Below are 17001 nucleotides of genomic sequence, written 5' to 3' on the forward strand. Positions count from 1 at the left end.
GTAACAAATCACTAATAGCCATTTCCTGCATCCCTGAATTTTTTTTTAAGAAAACAGCTGGAAACAGCTCCTTTACTTTAAAAACTCAATTTGGCAGCTCTACAAATAGCTGAAGGAGACAATGAGAACAGTGTAACAGGAGAGAGATGCGTCACCGATTCACACAATTGATCAGTCCTGCTGGAAGTCACGACTGTGACGGAGACACATCAGACGCCTCCCCAAAGTTAAGATCAGGTGAACAAGACCCTCAGGATGAGAAAGCATAATAGGAAAACTTGAATGAGGGGAAAAGGGGAGAAGGTACAGTAAATGTTAAGGATAATATAGAAACAAGGAAGGCTTTTCAATAGGAAGTGTATTAAAAGCACTGCCTGCCTCTGAAGTAACCTGATCTAGTATGTATCATGATAGGGATAAATTGAAGGATACAATCCATAACTCAATAGAGACAAAGTTTAAGGAAAGGATGGACAGTCAGTGAGATTAAGAGTAAGGTAATGGTTGTGTACTACAAGAAAAGGTCTTTGATGTTTGCTGTATTTTTCCCCACAAACTCTGGCCAATGAATGTCCTCTTCTAGTAGATTACCGCTATTACTACAAAATATCAATATCATAATTTTGTAGACATTGCTGGAGTGGATTTCCATTTCAGAATCCACACCAATTCACCAATAGTTTTAATTTATTCATATTAGATCACATGTAAATAAGAGAGATTTAAATGTGACTATGGGTGAAACAGAATATTTTAGATAGTATTCACACTAAGAAATCAGCAATTTCCTTGACGTTTAAGTCATGAAAAATTAATCCCAATTGTTTCCCCCAAATATTTCATTCATGGAAAAAAGTCCAGGCTTTCTATGATCACAGGAGAGTTTCTTTGATCATGGAAAAACTGGATATTAAAAAAAGAATAATGAAATACTGTACAAAAGACAAAACAATAAACAAATCATTAAATCGCTCTCTCTCACACACACACACACACACAAAACAAGCTGCCTTTGGGCATTATTGCTTTGAGCTTAGCATATACATTAAATTGATGTATAAACAGATTGAAATGGAAATATTAAATGTAAACAAACCACACAGGAATGTTTTAAGAAGCACTTTAATGGCAGTTCATACATGCATGCAGCATTTGCCTACATTATATTATTTTTTTGATACATTGATTCTCATACTGTTTCTTATCTATATAAACCAAAGTTCTGCCATTTTAACAAAGTTCTTTACATCACATTGTTTAAAACACAAAGGACTTCATTCTTTACATACAAAACACAGGCTAAACACACAGCTCACGACAGCTGTTAAGTTGGGAGAGTTTAAACTCGAAGCCTCCCTATTTGTGCAGTGATTGACACATTTAAGCAAATAAATAGAAAATAAAAGCTGAAATACTGAAGTGCTCGTATTCTGTACAAATTAGCATATTTAACATTTCAAATGCCCTAGAGGGCAAGGTGATTCAAAATTAAAACGCTAGCAAACAAAACTAAACTGAAAAAAATGACCCCAAACCAGCTGTTGATCAATTACACAGAACACGCTGTTCATTTATATTTGTGTTTGTGTTACACATCACCAGGACGAACAGGTAAGAGCACAGCTGTCTTCGTTGTCGTCTGCTTAATTATGGTGTGCTTGTTGCCTTGGTAATGATGCAGTGACATCAACTGTGGCTATAGTGCGATGACTGACAAGTGAATGGTTTGTTCCTTTAGGGAACAGACGGCCATGAACTGTATCCAATTGAAAAGACACAGAAAACGTTTCTTTTTTTCTTTTCCCATCCTTGAAAAGACCAGGTGAAAAAACAAAGAGAGAGATCCTGACACAGTTAAAGATACAAGTCATAACTACTAACACAGCACCACTTGAACCTCAAAACAAAGTATTAAAGTATTGTTTAATGAGCCTGTAGATGAATAAAAGCCCAGTTCTCATTTGTAGTTGCACTACCAGTAACTGCAATCACAATTTGTGACTTTAACGTATTGGCGGATTCAGAATGCACCAATGTACTATTAAAGTCATTTAAAAGTCTGACTTGTAGTCAAGAAGAAAGCAAATAAAACCCTAAAACTCATTCCAATCCATCCAAACGGGTTAAATTATTTAATTAAATTTGGGGAAATAGCATTGCCAACAATGTACGTAAAACATCATCACTAAGCTTCCCGCCATCTCATTGATACAGAAAATATGTTATATTCCCAACAGAATTTGATTATATCTTACATACACATTTTTCTGATTCAGATTGTCCATCCATACTGGGATGTAAACATGAATAACTTTTATACATTTTAATTAACAAATGAAAATCTGACTAAACATCTACCGTGTATTTGTGCTCTATTGGAGCGAATCGCTCAAGAATATTGCTATTTAGGCTTTCAACTCGTTTGTTATCTGCTTGATACTTGGTCAACATGCATTCAAGAGGTCAAAATGCAGCCGTTTCTTTGGGCTTGAACATGAAAATGTTTACATAAACGTTTAGTATATTAGCCTCAAATATATTTCTGACTGTTTCTTGTCTTTCAAGCTAAAATTAACATTGCATGATCATCCAGCTGGCTGTTCTAATAATTATGAGGTCATGTTCTAAGGTTAGAGAGAGAGAGAGAGAGAGAGAGAGAGAGAGAGAGAGAGAGAGTGTAGGAGAGAGGACAGATGGCAGGACCACCACACTCAGAGTAAGTGATGAATAGTCTCAGGCAGAGGACTCAAGGCCACTGCGTTGATGAGCCGATCTCTAACAGACATTGTTCCATGGGGTCAAAACTCTCATTAAATTTCACCGGCAAGGCTTCAATTTAAGATGTACAATCTAAAATTCAAAAGTTTCCGGTTTTGTCTCTTTGAGACTTTGTAGTTACGCAGCCCTTTTTTTAAAACACTGGAGCAATGTTATATTAGCGCAGACAGACACCGACATGCTACATTAGTTGTGATAATTCTGTTCTCTGAAACCTACACTCTAACGCTTACTTCATGTTTTTTTTGTTTTTTTGTTCCTCTGTTGTCATTTGTTGCGTCTCAGTCTGACCACTCGTTTTCATCCAGCTCAGAGTCTTCATCAGATTCGCTGTACTCCACAGCGATGCGACGTGATAATATAGTGGCCACGTCGTTCCCAACTGGCTCCTTCTTGGCTTCCTGCTCCCGCTGTTCCTGCACCTTACGCAGCTGGATCCCTATAAGACAATAACGGAAAAAGTGAGGACCAGAGAAGAAGCCTAAACATTGATTCATACATAACTAAAATGGCTCAGGCCATATTTTCAAAGTTTCAAAGTCATTTGAGGCCATCTTTGAAACGCCTCTCAGGCAGCTATTTCAATGCAAGTATAGCTCCTTTCTCTTTGAATGGGGAAACATCAAATTCTTCAAGGCTGTTCACAAAGCTTGTGATTAAATTTCTTTTTTTTGTTGTTGAAAGAAGTCTCTCTTATGTTCACCAAGGCTGCATTTATTATTTATTTAATCAAAAACACAGTAAAATAGTATTGTGAAATATTATTGCAATTTAAAATAACTTTTTTTATTTGAATACATTTTAAAATATAATTTATGTAATGTAAATGTAATTAATTTAAATCATGCAAACCTGAATTTTCAGCAGCCATTATTTTTAACATTACTTGTAACAATATAATGTAGTCTATTCAATAATATTAATTATAATATATTATATTATACAAGAATTTATATAATATAAAAAAACATTAAGAATCTTTACATTGTGACATAATTTTGCCACCAATTCTCACTATCGAAACGGAAAAAGAAGTCGATTGTAGTCACCATCTGACATCTCAACACCCAAGCCCCACTTTATATGAGAGCTCTCACCTCGTCGGATGGCTGCTAGCAGGTCGCTGCGTGCATCGCTCATTGGGATGAGAGGTACCTGGCCCTTCCTGGGGACAACCGGTGCTTCCCCAGGGGCAGTGGGCATGGTGTGTGAGTGAGGGTGCGGGTGGGGGTGTGTGGGTGGCCCAGGTGGAGGTGGAGGGGGGGCTGCGGGGGGAGGATGGGTTGGGGAAGGGGTGTAGGAAGCAGGGAGGGCAGGAGTCGGAGGAGAGGGGTTGTAAGTCTGGGAAAGCGATGGCATGGCACTGGCCGGGGCAGAGGAGGGACCAGTGGGACTGTCAAAGGCAGTCTGGGCGGAAGGAATGAGAGGTGGAGGTGGAGGAGGAGCAGGAGGTACGAAATACTCTCGATGCTGAGACTGCTGACCACTGAGATACAAAAAGAGATAGTAATTACTCAGACAAACTCATTGCTTTTTATGTTGTAAATCTGAGCATGTCTCATGTCAAAAAAAGTTTTTGCCAAATGCAAAAAATAACATAACCCTCCCTCCATTTTGTGTTGATGTAAAATAAATAAATAAGCTCTTGCATCAGTATTAAAACTAGATATGAAACAGAAAAGAACATGAAACAAATAAAATGCTAATAAAATAAAAATAAGAAATATACCAAATAATAAACTTTAAAATTAAAATGAAAACTGTAAATATAAAAATGTATATACTATATATAATACAATAGTATAGTCTCGCATTTCTGTGTGAGGGAGTTAATTTGATTATAAATAGCTAGTGAGAAAAGATACAGTCAGGGAGGAAAATTAATTTGTAGTTGACACACCAAGTCTGCAATGTGTTGTGTAAAGTACCATAACATTATGAACACAAGAATATGTCAGTCATTAAATCTGTACAACGAGACCACAGACATGATTGCTAGCTAAATTTTACACATGATTGTATATGTATTTTGTAAAAAAAAATGAACGAAATAGCATTTAGAGTAGGGTTTTGCAGCCTCTAGGGGGAGAGTAAAAGAAATGCAAAAAAAAATATTTATATATATCTTTTTTTAAAATAATAATATAACATTCTACTCTGAACTTGCATACAAACTGAGTTATTAAATGTATTATTCATTATAGTCAATTTACGTGGAATCTTAATGGGTATTTCACGTAAATAATTTAGATAATAAGGATTCAGCTTATAAAAAAAGTACAGAGACATTTTATAGTACAGAGATTTACACAAGAGATACTGTATTAAGTGAAGGCAAAGAATAACAGACCTGTAGTCTTTAGCCTGCAGGGGGCGTGGCCCGTTGAGAGCGGGGTCTGTGACTGGTTGTCCGTGGGAGGTCTGAACCCTGCCAATGGTCTGTCTCCCAGGTGGAGCGGAGGAGGAAGGGGCCGGCCGGTAACCGCGGTCCAGGGACTGAGTCTGAACATGAGAGGGGGCCATGAGGTGATCTTTGCCATCAGCAGCAGAGTAGGCGCTGGTCACAGCCATCTGTTGAGCCGGGTGACTGGGGCTGCCTGGGTAAGAGTGCTCACCCATGTCTGAGGCAACCGACCTGATGACAGAAAAGAGAGAGATTAGGGGAAAAGGACATGAAGAGAAAAACATTAAGTGCAAAACAAATGTTTTGGGTTCCAAACTTCAGCTCAATTGAAAGCATCTGTGTGGCATGCTGTTGTTTATTATCACAGATAATATTTTTGACTGTTGATTTTAGACTTCTAAAGTCTGTAAAATATTAAAAGACACAGTGTTTGGAAAGTGTAGCCAAAAACATGCAACTTCCTTTACTGAAAAGTATTTTTTCTTTCATTCAGAGAAACAACCAACTCAACCAAACAGTTGTTGCAGCCATTTCGATTTAAAATGCTACAGTTCAAAAATTTGGGGACTGTAATTTTATTTTCTTCATTTTATGTTTTTGAAAGTCTCACCAAGGCTGCATTTATTTGATAAAAACAGAAAAGCAATTTAAAATAACCATTTTCTAATTAAGTATATTTTAAAATGTAAATTATTCCTGTGATGGCAACGCTAAATTTTCAGCAGCCATTATTGTGTACAGTATATGGTTAAAAATAATATTTCGTAAACATCATTCTTCCCTTCATTTCTACACACAACAAAACAACAAACAGCAAAATTCATCATCTACAGCACATACTAAATACATAACATACATGCAATATATGAAACATAATTACGCAGAGACTCAAACAAAAATCAATTAAATTATAGCTGAATTATTGAAACAATCTGAACTGACTTGAACACAGAACAAACCAAACGAATCAACCAATTTTTTAAAGGGGTGATGTATTGAGAAATCAACTTTCCCTTGAGCTTTTGATATATAAAAGGTTATGGTAATATAAGAATATCCTGAAAGTTTCAGAGCTGAAAACTTCCTTGTTATTCAAATAAAAGTTTTTATTGACTCTAGGCCCAGCAAACGACAGGTTTTTCAAAATGGGGATCTATGACATCAAAGGGAGGCAAGCACCGTCTCAGCAGAAGAATATCAACGCCTACTTCATCACTGCCTGTTTAGCCCCGCCCACCGATTCACGCATGTAACATAGGCCTAGTGAGCTACAAAGCAATAAACATGCCGTTGAGGATTACAAAATATTGTGCAGTGACTGAGTTCAACAGTAATGCAACATTTAAGTAACTGTGTTCATTCTAATGCCTGATCTGAAATGTGATGATTCATGTAGTCAGATGATCTTTGTCTGTGTGTCAGTAAATCAGCCCAGTGACTAAACATCAACTTGCGTTGCTTCTCTTAGTAGGATGAAAATAATCTGTTATTATTTACACTAACATTCGTTAGTGTACAGAAACTGAGTTGCAATGACGAGATCGCTGCTTTCATGCGCTCAACATGTGCGATCGGCTACAATGATCATCACTGCAACCTTTCATGCAACAATCTTAATATAATGCCATGGAGCTAAATGTAATGCAACACTTTTCACGATTAGTTAACCATGAGAGCTGTAATAGTAAAAACGCGCTAAAAGAGGGAGTAATACCATTTCAAATGTAAAGACGTTAGCCAATCACAGCAGTGGGAGTTTACACTGAAGTCACCCAGTGGACACACCCCTTAAAATGGAGCGTTCAGAGCAGAGGCTAAAATAAGGGTAGGAAAAATGCCTTTTATTTATAAATTATGACAATTTTTGATGTAAAAAGCATTCTAACATAAGTGCACCCCAGGAAACATCATAAAACAATTTAAAAAAAAACACGCAGTTCATGACCCCTTTAAATGTGTTGCACATGTCTCTGACATAAACCTCTGTCTAAACTTACCTGTGAAAGAAGACCAAATAAAAAGCACATTGAAATCATTGCAATATTCACAATTGACACTGATGAAAGCAGACAGCTGAAACAAGAACTAAAAGTATTTATAGAGTGCATTTTAATATTTTAGTATTTGCATTTTAATATTCGCAATGTAAAATAGCTAAATATTCAATATATCACCTACCCCAATCATCTAATTGTTTAACTTGCCTATATTAAAAAAAAACTGTATAAAGATGTGATGCCTTAAATTGCCATGTGAGTGCTCTGGTGTCTCTATAAAAGCAAACAGATGTTGGAAGCTTAAAGATGTCAACAGATGGCAGTACTGAGCTATGCTGAACTGCAGCCCACATGATGATCATGTATTGTCATGGAAAAGAGTAAAAGTGAAATAGACCACCAACCTGTTGTCCGGTGAGAGGGAGCCTTCAGAGGACATCCCATGGTACGGAGAAGGTGTGAAGCAGGCATCTGGGCGGAACTCCTTATCATACGCCATTACATTCCACTCCTGTCTGCGATTTCGAGCCTTACGAACCTTTTTCACCTCACGACTGGGGTCCTCCACCTGCTTCTGCTGCTCCTGAGTGAGTGAGTGAGTGAGAGAGAGAGAGAGAGAGAGAGAGAGAGAGAGAGAGATCAAATGAGAGTGATGGAGAGAGAGGGAGAGCGATCAAATGAGAGTGAGGGAAAAAGAGAGGCTAGTGTTGCAGAAAGTCCAGGGTTTCATCACAAATCACATTTGGTGAAAAAGAGTTTTAGACTGTCAAGCAAGCTAAGTAGTGTCCACATCTTTCACTGAAAATGCTGTGAAGAAAGTTTTCTACATAATTCAGGGAATGCATTAAACATACACACGCACTCAGTGGAAAAGCTAGTGAAGAGACTGTAGGGAAAGAAAGTGAATGCACAAACAGGAGTCAGCATAGTGAGGGATTGACGGATGAATAGAAGGACTGACAGAAATGCAGGTCTCTTACGGAGGACAGGAGGGGGCTTCTGAGTAGGGCCTGCCTGGAGTGGGACTTAGTCTGGTCTGAGTGAGTCTGGCCTGAGCCGCTGGTCTGGAGAGAAGGGGCAGAGTCTGGGGGTGTTAGAGCTCTCATTCATGCACACATAAAGACACGTCCACTGACGCGTTTCTTTCTGCTCTCTTTGCATATAAACACACTGGCTTCTGGTTTGTAGAGAGGAAATAAATCTAAGAAACTGGTTTTACCGGGGGCCCAGAAGTGCCATGGAATCAAAGGTGGGTTGCTTGATGTGCTAAGAATTGTTCCAGCTCTCGTTGATAAGTTAAAGTCAATCTTAACCATGTTAGTAACATACAACATTTATTTTAGTACAAACTTGGTACCAAAGTTCCAGTATTTTTGACATCCCAAATGCAGTACATGATTGTGGAAAGAGCAGATAATGAAACAGGACATAAAGCGCACACGTAGTAGACACACACCTTCTGTCTCCTCTTTTCTTTTCTCTTGTCCTCTGTGGCTTGCAGCATTTTCTCCCTCCAGAGGATAAAGAAGTAGGAGGGATCTGTGTAGAACTTCAGTGCATCCTTCTTATCATCTCTATATAAAGAAAGAAAGGAATAGATATGATAGTAGCAGAAGTGTAGAAGTGTTGTATTGAAATGTAGAACCGGTTTAAACAAACAAATTTGCTGAAACAAAATTAGGCTTTCAGACACTACTTGAGATTGAGAACATTCTAGGAGAGTGAACTACATTTGCAGCAAGCGATTTATCATTTGGTCACAATACACCAGAGATGCACAAACCAGGGACACAGTCTAATCTGTCCCACCACAGTTTCAAAATTTACAGAAAATATATTTAGACTCCTCATAATAACATTAAACATCTCTAGCGTTGTGTTTTGCCCCATTTTTTTTGGACAAAGTATCTGTCAATTTAACTAAAATCTAACAGCAAATGCAGTAAACTCCATCTCAGTATTATATTATAGTATCCACTTATTATATTTAAATAGTTTGGCTTCCTAAAAAGACCAGTGTGAATGTGATGCGGACTGAGACACTATTACAACTAAAAAAGAAGTCCAGGTACAAGTCAGAGAGTTTTCACTTTGTTCAATTTGGTCAATGAAAATGGTTTGGAATTCTTAATTTTACTCCCAAAGTGCTCCAGGGCAGGGCACATCTTCATTTCTAATGTAGAGAATACATTTCCACCCACGGGCCTTAATCAAGTTTGATTTTTGGCCCTTTATTATCTGCCTTATTTGTCTGAAAATCAGCTTGTTGCTGGAAAAGCTGAGCTGTGAATATTAAACAACATGGAAATATATCTCATAGTAGAATGTCTGCTGGACGTGAGGTGGATGATGATGTTACCTGTAAGGGCTGAGAATATTGAGAGGGGGAGGTTTGTCCCCGCGGTGGTAGAGCTCCAGAACAGGATTAGGGATGGAGTTCCTGGAAACCACCTGTTGGTCCTGAATGGTGGAGCTCTTGAAGGCCTTTCTCATGTTGATATCTTGCAGAGAGACTGAAGATGGGGGACAGAGAGAGAGTTCAGGTTTATGCATTCATCTTTTTATTGAGAATGTCTCCATTTAAAAACTATTCTTGCTATATTTGTCTTATTTTTTTTAGTAAAAAGATCTAAACATTCTCAATAGATATTCACCAGAGAAGAAAAAGAGTGACCCCTCCATAGACAGCTATTTAATTAACCATAAAATAGTCCATGCGACTACAGTGGTTGAACCGTGACATTATGAAGTGACAAGAATACTTTGGTGTGCAAAAAACAAACAAAAATATCTTTATTCAACAATCTCTTCTCTTTTGTGTCCTTCTCCTATGTGATTCACGCAAGCACCACAATGCATGCATGTAGTGCTCAGCCAATCCTGAGCCGCCGTTCAGACATAGAAGTAGGAAGCGCTGCACTGTGTGAATAGCCCAACAATGTGAATAGCGTAAGAGAGTAAAAGGGAGAGAAGACATCGTTGAATAAAGTAGTTATATTTGTTTTGTTTTTTACGCACGAAAAGTGTTGTCGTTGCTTCATAACATTACGGTTGAACCAATGGAGTCACATGGACTACTTAACAATGTCTTTACTACATTTCTGGCCTTGAAAGTGGTCATTGTGTTGCTGTCTATGTGGGGTCAGAAAACTCGGATTTCATCAAAAATATCTTAATTTGTGTTCCGAAGATGAACAAAGGTCTTAAGGGTTTGGAACGACATGAGCGTGAGTAATTAATGACAGAATTTTCATTTTTGGGTGAACTAACCCTTTAAGGTTGAACAGAACGAAGAACCAACTAAACAAGACAAAATAGTAAGATTGAAGTGAGGATAAATGGATCATCATCTCCATAATGGATGACATACTACTATACACAAGCACCAGAAGCAAAAAAAAATAAACTGCCACCTCTGTAATCCATGCTCGGTTGAGTGCAGTAGAGGACTGGATAATGAGAAGGCAATAATTACGGCCATTACTCAATAATACTGATCTGAGATCAGTGTAATGTTTACTATTATAGTGATTAAAGTTGTGGTTTGACTAAGACAAGCTGTCTCTTGATGGGCATAAAGAGTAAAGGGCCTTAAAGCAGAGCTGTGTGAAATCCCTGCTTAAGTCTCTTAAGGAGAGGATAGAGCTATCCAGGAGACAGCAGATGATCATTCTCCTATTGACATACTCTGCTTCTCACCCTGGACTAATCTGGAATGGCACAGACACATATGATAGATCAGCTGCACATTTAACATCATTGCTCTGACCGCCCTAGAGCATGTGGAGCTCTTGCCTCACAATCCCATGGCATTTTCTTTTCAATAGAATGAGCTGTTTATCAGTAACTTAAAGGTGCCATAGAATGAAACTTTCACTTTTGTAGCTTTTTTGCATTGTGCAACATGCAGCCAGTTTGTTATAAACTGTTTGAAAATGTGTCACCCGATGACCCGTTTCAATTTGTTGCCTGTTTTGACGTAACTAACTAGCCCCCTGAGCAACATACGGAGTCCACCCTCTTCCCAGCTCGTTTTTTACACAGATAGCGAAGCGGCTAACGAAGATGCCTTTCGTTTTACTACAATTTCGTTTTACCACAATTTCGTTTTACAATGAAGCGATCCTGGCATGCAACCTGCTCTGTTAGAATGTACAGGCTCACAGGTGTCCTTACACAGAATTCCAGATTCAGAAGAAACCAAAGCAAATGGCTTGATTTTATTTACTGTATGAAGGTAATGTCCCAGACAGAGTGAGCAAGACAATTTTTCGCCTGACTGTTTTTCAAACCTTGGGAAATACGAAGCTGGACTCACATCGAAGTGGCATTTAAAGGATGGAGCATCTACAATTCGTTAGAAAGGGGTAAGTATTTTTTTGTTTGCTTGGGTTATTGTTAGCAAACGCCAACATCTGAGGTAGTTGCTTTTACTAGGAGTGTTAAACAATAGGCCTAACTTGCGTGAGGTAAAATCTTACAAAACGTGTGCTGACAACAGTCCACAATTTGGTTGGCTAACGTTATTCTTAAGTTCTGGTGAAGAAAGCAAGCAAGGACAATAGTGAAAATGGCAGATCATGGATATACGCTTGTATTTCAGAGTACATCACAGCTCCTGCGTACAAATGATGTAGGCTTTAAAATCAAAATCTGTATCTTCGTCTGATACAGGCTCAAACATATAAGGTTGGATGCCCAATCTCTCCATCGTTCATGCCAGACAGTAGAGATCTGTTTGCTGTGTACACTCCCTCTCTGTGCAACAGCCAGAGCGCAACATTATTATTCATGACCCTTCCAAATAAGGTAATAACAGCCCATTTCATTCTAGGGACAAATCCTAGGGTTGTAAATGGACATGTAAAACCGTATCTGGATAATTTTTGCCCTTACCTAAGCCACATACCTTATATGTAGATATCAGAGAACAAATTAAAATATTGTATCAATGCATTCTATGGCACCTTTAAGATGTTCTGTATATGCCACTATCCAAATCAAAACCAATGATCTTTACACAGTTTGTGAGATATGGAAAAAGGGGTTAATCTCTATTCTCAAATCATATTAATGTACACTTTGAAACTTGGGACATCTCGGTGGGTCACAAGATGTGATAACTAATGACAATTGTTTAGAATTTGCTTTTTCACAATTGACAATTTCACAATAAAAATACATTTAAACATATAAAAATTTAAAGGACCTCAAAATAACATCTATCTAAGGACATCTATAAAATCTATAAAATTTCATACAGACAGTAGAGCACAGCAGTGGAAAAGAGGTATTTAGATATATTGTCCAACAAAGTCATGAAGTCATAGAATGATTTATGACTGTGGAAATTAATGTCTTGGCTCTGGTCCAAAACGAAATCATTTATTAGCATCTTCTACGTCTCGGAGTTGTCTGTCATTGAGGGGGTGGGGCTTGTTTTGATGTAAAGAATGATGGACTAGCTCAATCTTCCTCTAATTGTGTATGCCACAGGAGAACACTCACAACATTAAAGCACTGGCTGTGCCCCAGGGGCCACTGTACTACTTTATTGAACATTAATAATTCAAGACTCAGCATACTGACTGATCTGGAGTGGGGTATATGAGGTCAAACCTGGGACAACTTATAAAACAAGGTGGCTCTGCTTTTCAAAAAATGAGTTATGAGTTATGAGCCACAATGCAGTGCAGTACCAACATATATCAAATACAGATGTAGCAGCCCTCGGCTGAAATCGCGGGGCTCCTAGAATCATTGCCACAATTAGCCTGCTAGTGACGGCCCTGATGCAACTCTCATTATATATATATATATATATTTTATCACTGACATACTATTATAGTCAATTATATAAATCTTTAGGAATTCTGATTTGTGTTTTTGTCATTTTTACTCTTTTTTTCTAGCTGAAACAAGATACGTTTTTTATATTTTATTTCATTTCAGTTAACGTTTATTTCATTTCAATGAACAAAAATGTTTTTTTTTATTGTTTTAGTTACCTATAATAATAGAGACAGAGCGTATTTAGGCCACGCCCACACCGGGGGGGAAACAATCCAACGCTCTCCATTGACTTTGCATTGCGGGAGGCTGCCTCATTGTCATTTCGGACTTATAACAAAAAACAGAACAATACCTAAAAGCTGATATGTGACAAGGTGTTCAGCAAACAAGCTAAAAAACACAGAAATGCGTTTTTATAAGCTGTCAACCCAAAAAAACGAGCGTTTAAGAAGATAAAAGTGGATACAGGCAATACGAAGTGAAGCTTCAGCAGGAAGAATGGGTAAATTTTGGGATCCTGACACTCAGTATGCCTCAATATGTCTATGTGTGCAGTAAACATTTTGTCACTGTTAAGTCAAATATCCAAATGTCCGTTTTATATATTATATTTACTGTCGTTGATTACTTTCCCTCTAGTCGTCGTAGATCTCAGTGTAATATGACCCGCGCGCTCTGTCTCACTGGCCTGAATCCACTTTTTTGTACTTAAACGCTCGTTTTTTGGGTCAACAGCTTATAAAAACGTCTGGGTTTTTGCTTCTGGGTTTTGTTTAGCTTGTTTGCTGTACACCTTGTCACATATCAGCTTTTATACATTGTTCAGTTTTTTGTTATAAGTCCGAAATGACAAAAAGGCCGCTTCACGCAATGCAAAGTCAATGGAGACGGTTTGATTGTTTTCCCCCCCGGTGGGCGTGGTCTTCAGATTATGACGCGTGTCGCTCTGTCTCTATCCTGGCTGTGAGACATTAATATCCAACGTTGTACTTTAAATGTACTCTAATATACAGTTCTCCACATCACATACTGATTACCGGCCTCATGTTATTCATTTCAGTTTCTTTAATTCACGTCCCTAAATACCTCCTATGTCCTTGTGTACAGTCTGTTGGAGTGCAAAGGAAACTCAGTTTTAAGTGTGGATGGCTGGTTATAAATAAATAATTAGAACGAACGTTAAGAGAGGAGGGGATGGGGTGACATTTTTGGATCAGACACAGCCATGAACGCCAGCAAACCCCATCACCCTTTCTGCTATAGCGCGCACACACACACACACACACACGCACGCACGCACGCACGCACACACACAGTTTGGTCTCCTTCCCAACCCTTTATTCTGCATGCAGCACACATAAAAGCCCAGATCACCATCAGGTCAGACAGACACACACATTAGAGAGCTATAAACACACACAATCCAGAAACTGCACTGTGTGCATTCCCAGCAGGCCTTGGCTCTCAGCACGGGTTTGGTTGAGAGGTCATCACTCACTGTGAATCAGGTGATAATGGAATGCTCAGACTTTAAAAGAAACGTCGATGTTTCTTCTCCCTAAATGAGGGGTCACAGGGGAGCTGGAACATATTAAACCCTCTTTATCGGCTCTCCAGTTATCGATCACAGCTGGGTGGAATGTTTTAAATAGACGAGGACATCGTTAGAACATGTAACGTGGCCCTAATCTTGATTTTAAATACGTACAGGGTGTTTACAGATAATAAAAAAAAGTTCTGTGATGGGCATCGAACACATAGCCTGACATCAGATAGTCGTGCTGAGCTCTGCTATCTGTTTCATTTATTGAGACAAAAGACGGTGCCACCAGGCACTGGATTCTTCTATTCCATAGAGCGAAGAACAAAAGAAAGAGATGAGAGGAGTAGAGGGAGGAGTAAAGTGATACAGTAGAATTTCTCTCTTTCATGGCAGAGAAAGCTGGGTCATCCCTTTAACTACAGGCTAAAAGAAGACCATTATAGAGGACAGCACTTGAAGGCAAACATGCTCTTTCTCAGCCTCTCTCCAGATGCTACCTGCTACAGCTGAAAGCTTGTTAAGATCTAGAGATGATGTGGAGATTAAGCTTAATGCTTGATGTTACCCTCTTCCACGGTGGAGTCCAGCTGAGTGACTTTGATAGCCAGCAGGTCCACTCTCTCCTGCAGGTTATTCATACGCAAGTAGAAACTGTTGGCTTCATTAAACAGCTCTCCAAAGATGTCCTCTGCATGACGACCTGCAAGACAAATGGCAACAGAAGCTAAGAGAATGCCATGCTGAAAAGATCAACTGAATTTCCATGCTGGTTTTGGACCAGCACATACTGTTCATCAGCAAAACTTGATCAAGCTGGTATTTTCTGAATAAGCAGGTTTGCATGCTGGTAAAACTAGATAAAGACCCTGGTTAGGAAACAATTTGCCTGTGTCATCACGGTCACGGTTTAATCATACATTTAAATGTTTTAGCAAAAAAAGAAAGTTGGTTAATATATATTTGTTAGTGCTGGGCAATTGATTAGTCGCATCCAAAATAAAAGTTTACATAATATATGTGTGTGTACTGTATATAATTATTATGTATATATTAGGGATGCAACAATACAGTTAGTCCACGGTTCAATACATACCTCGATTTTTTAACCATGGTTTTCGGTTCGGTTCTGATGGCTTGTCACATCAGTTTTTTGCTATTTTATTCTTAGGCTACAGGAACAGCAAAAGGTTAAGGAGAATTTTTTTTCTTATTGCAATTCTCTTTCTTTATTTTACTTAAAAGACTTGAAAAACCTTACTTAAACTTAAAACTTTACTTAAAAAAACCCTTGTACACATTCCTAGTGTATGTATGTATGTATGTATGTATGTATGTATGTATGTATGTATGTATGTATGTATGTATGTATGTATGTATGTATGTATGTATGTATGTATGTATGTATGTATGTATGTATGTATGTATGTATGTATGTATGTATATATATATATATATATACTGTATGTAAAGATTTACACTGGCAGCTCAGAGCTGTACAGCAGCATTTAAGTATGATAAATAAAACACTACATAGACTTCACTATAAAATATACATTGATTCTTATTAAAGCCACTGTATTAAAGTTTTTCAGTCAAGAGCAGTGAGTGATTTTCTCTTTGACTTTTGTTGTTTTAAATATATATATATATATATATATATAATTTTTTTCTTAAATATATAATACATGCATGTGTGTGTATTTATATATTAATAATTATTATACACAGTACATACACATATATCATGTAAACACAAACTTTTATTTTGGATGCGACAATCGATTGCCCAGGAGCCAGCACTAATAATTTTTACATTTCTGCATGTTGTTATATTGGTGCAAATGAATGAAAATGATTAAATACAATTCCTCCTTGTTTTAATTTAATAAAAGGAAGTGTGGAAAACATGCCATAGATATTTTTTATGGCATTTACATCAAATATTTTGTATAGTACTTGGCTATAATGGCAGTCTGGTTGAATGGTTGTTCCCCTGACTGACCAAAAAAAAAGAGCCTATATTGACCATGTATGAAAATAGAATAGATTATTTTTCACTTGTACTGCATAGCCCTAGAGACCATACTGTTGGGTTTTTCAGTAGGGTGAGAGCCTCCAACATTGTAAGATAACACAAGTGGGATGTATTTCAACAGATAACATTATTTAAAATAACAAACAACTCAACAAGACAGAAAAGAAATAGATGCCACTCACTCAAGCTGCCCAGTTGTTTGATGATGGCCGCCAGGGTGCTGTTGGTGACACACTCCAGCTCACTGGGCACTCCATCAGGCAGAGCTCCTCGACACAGGTGCTTGGGCTCGATGCTCCTCTTCACCAGCGGCATGACTGTCTACTGCTGAGAGAGAGAAGCAGGGAGACCTGTTAAGACACAAATCAACCACCTAATGAACTCAAACACCAAATGAGAGTCATTTCCAGAGCTATAAAATTAACATTCATCATCGAGTCCTCACAGCCAG

The 17001-nt window shown here is 38.0% G+C and overlaps 1 protein-coding gene across 4 annotated transcripts in view; it reads right to left on the reverse strand.

The window, feature by feature from the left end:
• Nucleotides 1-1105: 1105 nt before the first annotated feature.
• The window catches only part of LOC307140976 (actin-binding protein WASF3), a 50277-nt gene continuing 34381 nt past the window's right edge, over nt 1106-17001 (reverse strand). The window contains exons 2-10 of one of the 4 annotated variants that reach the window (XM_079840836.1): nt 16733-16877; nt 15081-15215; nt 9539-9692; nt 8636-8753; nt 8160-8243; nt 7584-7762; nt 5129-5413; nt 3876-4264; nt 1106-3217 (exon numbers count right to left, since the gene is read on the reverse strand). In XM_079840836.1, the coding sequence (XP_079696962.1) occupies nt 3060-3217; nt 3876-4264; nt 5129-5413; nt 7584-7762; nt 8160-8243; nt 8636-8753; nt 9539-9692; nt 15081-15215; nt 16733-16865 (1635 nt within the window). In that variant the 5' untranslated portion in view covers nt 16866-16877 and the 3' untranslated portion in view covers nt 1106-3059. Of the gene's footprint in view, nt 3218-3875; nt 4265-5128; nt 5414-7583; nt 7763-8159; nt 8244-8635; nt 8754-9538; nt 9693-15080; nt 15216-16732; nt 16901-17001 lie in introns of all 4 variants that reach the window. The other 3 variants (XM_079840835.1, XM_079840838.1, XM_079840837.1) reach the window with 3 other exon arrangements.

This window comes from Gobio gobio (assembly GCF_949357685.1).
Source record: "Gobio gobio genome assembly, chromosome: 2".
Taxonomy (NCBI): Eukaryota; Metazoa; Chordata; class Actinopteri; order Cypriniformes; family Gobionidae; genus Gobio; species Gobio gobio.